The sequence below is a fragment of the Coenobita brevimanus genome, chromosome 71, assembly GCF_032717465.1.
Source record: "Coenobita brevimanus isolate Jiangsu-jjx chromosome 71, ASM3271746v2, whole genome shotgun sequence".
Classification (NCBI taxonomy): Eukaryota; Metazoa; Arthropoda; class Malacostraca; order Decapoda; family Coenobitidae; genus Coenobita; species Coenobita brevimanus.
The window spans coordinates 33,815,756-33,824,386 of NC_137024.1; the positions used below are offsets into that span (position 1 = coordinate 33,815,756).

The 8,631-nt window shown below is 41.7% G+C and overlaps 1 protein-coding gene across 1 annotated transcript in view; it reads right to left on the minus strand.

The window, feature by feature from the left end:
* Positions 1-8,408, minus strand: part of Asx (transcriptional regulator additional sex combs) — a 243,734-nt gene extending 235,326 nt beyond the window's left edge. The window contains exon 1 of the mRNA XM_080277837.1: positions 8,211-8,408. Coding sequence (XP_080133963.1) covers positions 8,211-8,408 — 198 coding nt within the window. The remainder of the gene's footprint in view (positions 1-8,210) is intronic.
* Between the last annotated feature and the right edge of the window lie 223 nt (positions 8,409-8,631).

Below are 8,631 nucleotides of genomic sequence, written 5' to 3' on the forward strand. Positions count from 1 at the left end.
GATTTACGAGTGTAGGATGGGTAGTAAGGATTCTGTGGGAAGGGAAACGGGAGTCTCAGGTACAGGGCGGTGGTACTCTTTGCCACTTCGTAAATAAGTGATTGTGTTAAAGTCGGCAGACGAGGTATGAGCAGGTGATGTTTCCGGGTCGAGAGAGCTGGTGGTAAGTGGTTGACGTGGAAAGTATGGCATTTAATGCGGGAATGGAAGATGAAAGGATGAAGATGGATACGTAGGTGGAAATGTAAAAATAATAACGAGAGAATGGAATACACGAGTAGGCATGAAAATGAATGAAGGTGCGGGGATGGATGGTTTAAATAAAAGGCGAAGGATGAGATGGATTATAAATAACGTAGGTGAAGATGAAAACGGGGTAATGGAAATGAGATGGAAGATTTACAATATCCAATCTGTAGAGAAAATCGAGGATAATCTCTATAGAAAGGAAAGATATACTATAGTTACACAGTAGAGACGGGAGTGTCGAGATGTATGACGTGCAGGGGTGGCTGGGCGAAGCTGGGCTGGGGCAGGGCGGGGCGGGGCTGGGAGGGGCTGGGCAGGGCAGGGTGAGGCGGGGCGGCGGTGGAGAGAGCTGGGCGGAGAGGAGAAAAGACACCGCGATGAGTCACCGGCAGGGAGTGGCGGTCTTAGGAGGCTCCGTAATGCAGACCAGATGCGGGTGACAGCAGGGCGTGGCGGCGATGGGGCAGGTGGTGGGTTGTGAGGGCAGATGTTGGTTCAAGGCAGGTGTAGAGCTGTTGAGTTGCAAATGCAGAGAACGGTGGTGGGCAGGCAGCGGGCAGACAGGGATAAGTGGCACCGTGGAGGCAGGAGTTATGATGAGTTCGGAACAGGTGCTGGGAACAGGTGCAACAGGTGCGTAGGTCAGCGACGGTGACACGTGCAGTCAGGAACAAGGCGTGTGGGTGGGGTTGTTTGAGAGGTGAGCACTGGTGAGAAAAATTGTACACTCAGAATGCACAGCCAGGGATTACACCACTGGAGGCACTGAGGAGGTGCGAGGCTAGGAGATGCGAGACGTCGTGTATCTTGTGATGTCACTAAAAATCAGTGGAGGCGGTCAGAATCTGATGGTTCAAAACACCGCTGCTACCAAATGTAACTTGCTATATTTGGTGATAGAAACTCCGTGTACAAACAGCTAGATATGGAGTTTATTACAAGCTCACAGTAAAATAGTCTGCCCGTCTTGGCTGCCTGCTAAGAACTGATGCAATAACGCCTTCCCAGGCTTCAGGTCCTGGGAAAGCGTGCTAGGTCAGCAATTTTAGTGGAGGCATGTATGCATTGGGGGGGAACATATATACATTGGGGGTAGACATATTGTGGAGGGGGTACAAAGGTGCAAAAACCGAATTTTTGGATGATGTCACATCTGTGCTACATATTGTATGTATTCCTATATAGCACTTATTATTAGAATATTTACACTACTTATTATTAGAATATTTTGATTTTTAGGGTACATTATCTCTTTATGTTAATGAGTATGACATGCAAAAATCATTCAAATCAGGAAAGAAGTAAGATAGATACAGAGATGGCCTGATTATCCGGGCTATATGGTGTTAAGGGGTGCCCGATTAGTCCGAAAGCACGATTAATCCGGCGGAAACAAAACACAAGTACTGTACTGTTAGACTGATTTATTTACCGGTAAATGTACACTATAAGTACCAGAAAGACCTTTCCAGTTCAGTGTATATTCCTCCAGCTTGTTTCAGTATTTTTCAGACTACATTCAGTTCGGTAAATCACGTTTTCTTACTGAAAGATTTCTTCCCTGTTATTATCGTCACATTCTAAAGCTGTACCTACGATTGTTTCCAGAACAATGGACAAAACGCATCGTACTCAAATGTGGACTTGGTTTTCCAACTTCCCAACTGAAGATTAGGTTAGGTTAAATTATTAGGTGCAGTTAAGCTAGGTTAGGCCAGGTTTAAACACTTAGATTAGAACAGTGTCTCCTGCCATTACGTTAAAGAATCAAACAAAGAGTCGTCACACCAGAACAGCTAAAAACAGCTGGGAAACAGATTTAACAAGAAATGTTTATTTACTAACCCAGAAATAATCAGAAAAATATAACAGACTATCAGGATGAATTGATTTGGTAAGGTGGTTTTACTGCTTACAGCAAAGCGTATGTTTACCCCCCTCAATGTTTGTGAGTTCAGAAATTTTATGCTGCCGTGGTAGACCTTGGAACCATTTTTTCAAAGTTATAAAGTCAGTTTCTTTTTCTTACAGATGTGAAAAGACTCGTCTGGTACACCTGGCTTTTTCCCCTCCTCCCTAAACCCATCTTATGATTTTCTGTGATTCATGATATTAGGGGGAATGTTACATTAGCATTTAAACAAAATTAGAGTGCATGTTACTTTAGCATTTAAACATATCGGCAAAAACATCTGGGATGAAAGGACCGCCTGGCTGTTTGGGATGGTAGAGTAGGGTTGTGTAAACATACCAGTGACCTTCGTTCCCATAATTGTTCGTAGTTTTTATGGCTCTCCCTAACTCAACGTCACTGACACCAGTACAGTAAAGCATTGTTCAAGGCTGGCAGCCATGAAGGGGTTAATGGAATACATTATTGTTTGTATCAATACTCTCTCTTTCACACACATGAGCGAACAAATGAATGTGCAATAGATGTACACTTAACTGTAAGAAGCAGAAATAACTGTATGCTCTGTCGGTCCAAAATGTGTTGGGAAGTGACATCGAACAAAGAATGTGGAACTGAATGCCACATTACGAGAACACGTGAGATGAAAGTATTTTTTATTAGTAAACATTTTTGTTCCATTTCGTCCCCTATAATTGTGAATCTCATAAATTTTCGTCCAAGCATACAGCCTAATAACCTTATCAATTCAATTCATATTGCTCTAGCTTGTTTTCTGTATTTTTCTGCCTATATTGTGGGTGGTAAATTACCTTTCACTGAGATTTCTTCTCTTATTATCATAACATTCCTTAAGCCTTACCTACGATTGTTTCTGGCATAATGGAAGAAACTTACTCATAATTAGGCTGCATGTTACATTAGCATTTAAACATATCGGCAAAAACATCTGAGATGAAGTGGCAGACCGCCTGACTGTTTGAGATGGTAGAGGAGGGTCGTGAAAACATACCAGCGACATTCGTTCCCTTCCATAATTGTTCGCAGTTTTTTATAGCTCTCCCTAACCCAAAATCCCTAACACCAGTACAGTAGAGCATTGTTCGAGGCTGGCAGCTATGATGGGGTTAATGAAATGCATTACTGTTTGCATTAATACTCTCTTTCACACACAAAGTACACTTAAGAACGAACAAAAGAATGAACAGTAAATGTAAGAGGAAGAAATAACTATGCTCTGTCGGTCCAAAATGTGTTGGGATACGCGATATCTAACGAAGAATGCAGAACTGAATGTTAACTTATGAGAGCACATGAGTAATTTTTTTTATTCTGATTAGCAGACATTCTTGTTCCATTTTGTTCCCTAAAATTGGGAAACCCATTCCTTTTCCTCTAGCAAACAGCCTAAAGACTTAAGCAATTTACTTCATATTCCTCCAGTTGGTTTTCTGTGTTTTTCTATTTTGAGGGTAGTAAATTACCGTTTCTTGCTGAAAGATTTTCTCTTTTATTATCACGTTCTTTAAGCCGTACCTACGATTGTTTCGGGCATAATGGAAGAAACTCATCGTAAACCAAAGTGGATTTAGTTTCCCAATTTCCCAACTGGAGCCCAGGTTAGGTTACATTAGGTTAAATTAATAAGTAGTTAAGCAAGGTTAGGCTAGGTCAGGTGTATCAGTTGCCTCACCAAACTCCACCCTACCACCCTTCTGATCAAGTTGTGAGCAGGAGGTGTGGGTGGGGGCAGGGTGAGCAGACTCTCTCTGGTTTACCCATGCCTCGCTCCCTAGCAACTGGATGCTTCCTGTTTAAACCGGAGCTATCGTACGGATAATTCTATGTACTACTATACCACTGAACCATTTGGTCACGGCCCGTATATACCGAAAGCTGAATAATCCGAGCCTGGATAATCGAGCTTCCACTGTACAACCATTTCCAAACTTTACGAGGCCGTATCTCCATTCAATAAATTTTGTTTAAAAAATCACAGAAATTCAAAAATCATTCAGATTTACTTGGGACTACCAGGGAATATTGTTTTTGATAGGAGCTAACAACCTATGTTAAGATATTGTCGAAAATGTGAAGGATTTAAGTACTGTATAGTAGGGGAAAAGTCACCAAAAACCCGGATTTTACATTCCGTCCGGCATATGTGCAATATAACATGGCAACATTCCATGATGTATGGGAAACTTTTACAGAACTTTTGCATAAGGTGGTAAAGATATCAAATGACTATTCACAGCCAAAAAATGAAGACAATTGGTTGAGCATTAATGCCGCTACAAAATATACAGATTCATTACGTGTACAGTAATCACTCTAATATCCGGACGCCCAATATCCGAACATCCCCACTATCCGGACATAAGAATGTTTCATACTGTACTTTTTTCCATACTATACTTACCTCATTTCACTCTTTAATGTCCTTCATTGGTGTGAATAGGGTGTTAGGAGCTATGCATGTGCAGTAGGAAGGTGTTTCTCTGAGTTAGGCTAGGTTAGGGTCCATAAGTACCAGTCCAGGAGCCAGTCACCAGAATGTTTATTATTGTATGAACCTACTTCTAAACTCTCATTTTATGTTTCTTTTGCATTTATTTCAGTCATTTATGTGCCTTATTGGTGTGATTTGGGTCTTAAATAGGTGCTATGCATGTCCAGAGGGAGTTGTATAGGTGTTTCTCTGAGTTAGGGTCCATAAGTACAAGTCCATAAGCTGGGGCCCAATATCCGGACCTACCTATGGCTCTATTACGTCGGATATTGGAGTGATTACTGTATATGTGTATATGTATAAATATACGTATATATATATATATATATATATATATATCGTTCTTGTTCACGCACAATGTAGGCAATATAAGTGCCTATTCATCTGGGAAGTTTCAAGTCTTAACTCCAAATAGTTTAAATTTTTTTGCCAAGTGTTCTGAATCCCCTTAAAAATTTGTACTTATCTGCTTTTATATAATTCTTGTATGCCCTCAAATGATGCAATCTTTTCATACACAAGATATGCAAAATCATGCATTTTTACAATCAATCCATCCACCATCCAATCCTCTGTTGCCCCATGAGGAGCAAAGAAACCTGGGGCTAGGCAAGATGGTCTTGACGTTTAAGATGAGTGACCAGCCTCACTCATCTCTGAGCGACAAAATGTGAACAATAAACCCCAACCACCCCTTGGATATAAACCTACACTGGCTCAATCTGATTCGAGTGCCTTAAGTACCCACTAAACCACCAGGCACCAAAATTTGTTTATATGGTTACCACCCAGGGTAGTAAATGGTTTCCTGGTGAACAGGATACAATTTGGCTTGTCACTCGGTGTAGAGTCACCCATAGGCAGAAGGAAGATAAAAGATTGAAGGAAAGAAAGACAGAAGAGGGAGTGTAAAGCCACCCATAGGCAAAAGGAAGACAAAAGAATGAAGGAAGATAGAGGAGGAAGGAAGGATGAGAGGAAGGGGTAAAATATGTAATGAAAATCAGATCATACTGGTATATGAGCAATAAGCATATACTCAAAACAACAAGTATAAACTTAAACAAGCAATCTGACCATGTACACAACTAAGGCTGGAATTTCCCATTTTCTACAAAGGACTACACCATTCCACAAATATAAATAACTTGAAGATTCCAACGAGGACGGTGACGATGATGCAGACTCCTCTCAGTGTGACACTACTCCAGCCATCCCCAAGCTGAGCGCACTCCGGGAACACCTAGAGTTCGTTCTGGACTACCCCCACCCGGACTGCGACAGGGAGACAGGGCCCTTGGGACTTGTGGAGGAAATGCGCGCTTTCAGGCAGCGCATCACTAATCGTCAAAATCATTGTTGCTTGCGTCAATCAACCATTGACAGCTTTTTCAGGCCTGTGACCCCCGCTGTGCCCAGCCCTGGCTCCACTCCACTGCCTCCCCAAGACAGGCCCTCATGCTCCGAGCCATAGCCCAGCACATCAGGCACGGTGGAGTCACCAATCGACCTGAGTTTGCGCCTCTCTTCAGAGTCCTCTGCAGTGGGTACGCCATCACCACGACCCAGCGACGCACCCCTAGGTCGCCTGCATGAGCTACTCTCAGACTCTGACAGTGATTAGACGCCTAGAACTTCTCCACTAGACCACACAGGAATTTACAGAGTTGAGCAGTGGAAAAAAAAAAACAGTGCATAGTGTTAAGGAATTTGAGTTCTGAGTGAAAAGACAAAGATTTAATTGACTTTCAATGTAACGTAAATTAACTAGAGTGTGTTATCTTTAGAAAATGCTTTTATGAGTGGTAAGACTTTAAGTGCAGAGTGCAACACTTATTTCATTAAGGTACAAAGGAGCGCAAGTAAGACTGGAGTGCGCAGTGTTAAGAGAATGGAATTCTGAGTGCAAATAACTAAGTTTAGTGCAAGACTTCATGAACAGTGTACTGCAAGTGCTTCAGGAACTCCTCCTTACTGTCAGAGTCTGAGAGGAGGCGGGTTATTCATCGAGATGGCCAGGGACTTTCTGTAAGTACCCAGAATGTTTCGTATTGTACTGTATTTTCCATACTTACCTCTAACACCTCATTTCACTCTTTTATGTCCCTTACTGGTGTGAATAGTGTCTTAGGTGCTATGCATGTGCAGTAGGGAGGTGTTTTTCTGAGTTAGGCTAGGTTAGGGTCCATAACTACCAGTCCAGGAGCCAGGGACTTGTTGTAAGTACCCAGAATGTTTAATATTGTATAACTCACCTCTAAAACCTCATTTTATGGTTCTTTTGCATTTATTTTAGTCTTTTATGTCCCTTATTGGTGTGATTTGGGTCTTAAATAGGTGCAATGCATGTCCAGAGGGAGTTGTATAGGTGTTTTTCTGAGTTAGGGTCCATAAGTACAAGTCCAGGACCACTATCTGGACATGCCTTTGGCTCTATTACATTGGATATTGGAGGGATTACTGTATGTAATAGTAATAGTAATATACTATTACAGGGTTTTCAAAGTAATAGTAATAGATCACAAGTTCCTGGCTGTAATAGTAATTGTAATAGTAATAGATGGCAAAGTTTGTATATTATTTTCCCATTAGAGACACTTCTTTCATACCGTTTACCATAATCAATAAAGACAGCCTTCCCACCTTGATTACCTGTTGGCTGCTCTCCAAGCTGCAGGTACACCACAGGAGACCGTGCAGAATGGAGAGTGGTCAACAGGCCATCAGGTGACCTAGAGACACTTGTGCGTTCAGTGGAAGAGCCTCCCAATGATAATGAAAATAAAAACCATTTTCAATTTAATTAATACCGTTATCATAAATTTTTTATTAATAGTAATAGTAATACTAACAGATGACCAAGTAATAGTAACAGTAATAGATGACCACTAAAGTAATTATAATAGTAATATAATAGAGAGCAACTGAAATTAATAGTAACAGTAATAGTAATAGAAACCCAGTAACAGACCCCAAGTCTGGTGTGTGTGTGTGTGTGTGTGTGTGTGTGTGTTTAGCAAACAAAACTGGAAAAAGAATTTCAATGAAACTTGGCAGGATGGTTGCAATTGTGTCACAGATGGGATCATTTCAATTTCAAGACAAATGAAATTTTCTAAACAGGTGCTTTGCCCCCTCACTGATCCTACTGATTTTACAGCTGAACAGCCTGACAGGGCCATGAAGCATTTTCTCCTGCAATGATGCATAAATTGTTGGATTTGTGCAGAGAGAAGCGCAGTGTAGAGAGAAGCACAGTCCAGAAATGGCTCTCATTTGAGGAAGTGCTGAGTAGCCCGAAAGCAGCAATGTGCTTGTGTGTACACTATTGCAACGTCTTGTTATTTGGCACCTTTTGCAAATTATTTTTTGCTGTTCAGCCTACAATACCCCCAGAACACTGCCTAATAGTTCAAGTATTCCCTACAGTTACTGCTAACCTGACAGTTTCCCTCAATTTACAGAACCTACCACTTGTAAGGCAAGTTAAGATTTTACAGAAACATCCGACTTATAATAACAACTGCTTGTACTAACCTTGTGAGTGTGGCATGAAGAAATATCTGGAGGTTCTGGTTGTACGGATGTGGCAGTGTCATCAGTCTGGTGGGGATGATCCATCAGGTGGGGAATACTGGGTGCCAATGATGTACGGTCATCCTCAGGGCTCCCTCCCACCCGGCACACATCCTCACCAGTACCTTCTACCACGCCGTCCATTGTCTCACCTCCCATGGGGTCTCTCTCTCCGTCTTCGCCTACATTACACATCATATATATTAATTAATCATCATTCATTTAGATAGTAGATGGATGGCTACCATCACCACTGAGAGGTACTACCTTGAGTGAAATGTGGTAGAAGACTAGTAACTAGCCACACAAAATCATCACCCTGAAGCAGGAAACATTCAGCAGCAAGTACACTCAATCCAAGTCCAAGATGAAAATATATGAT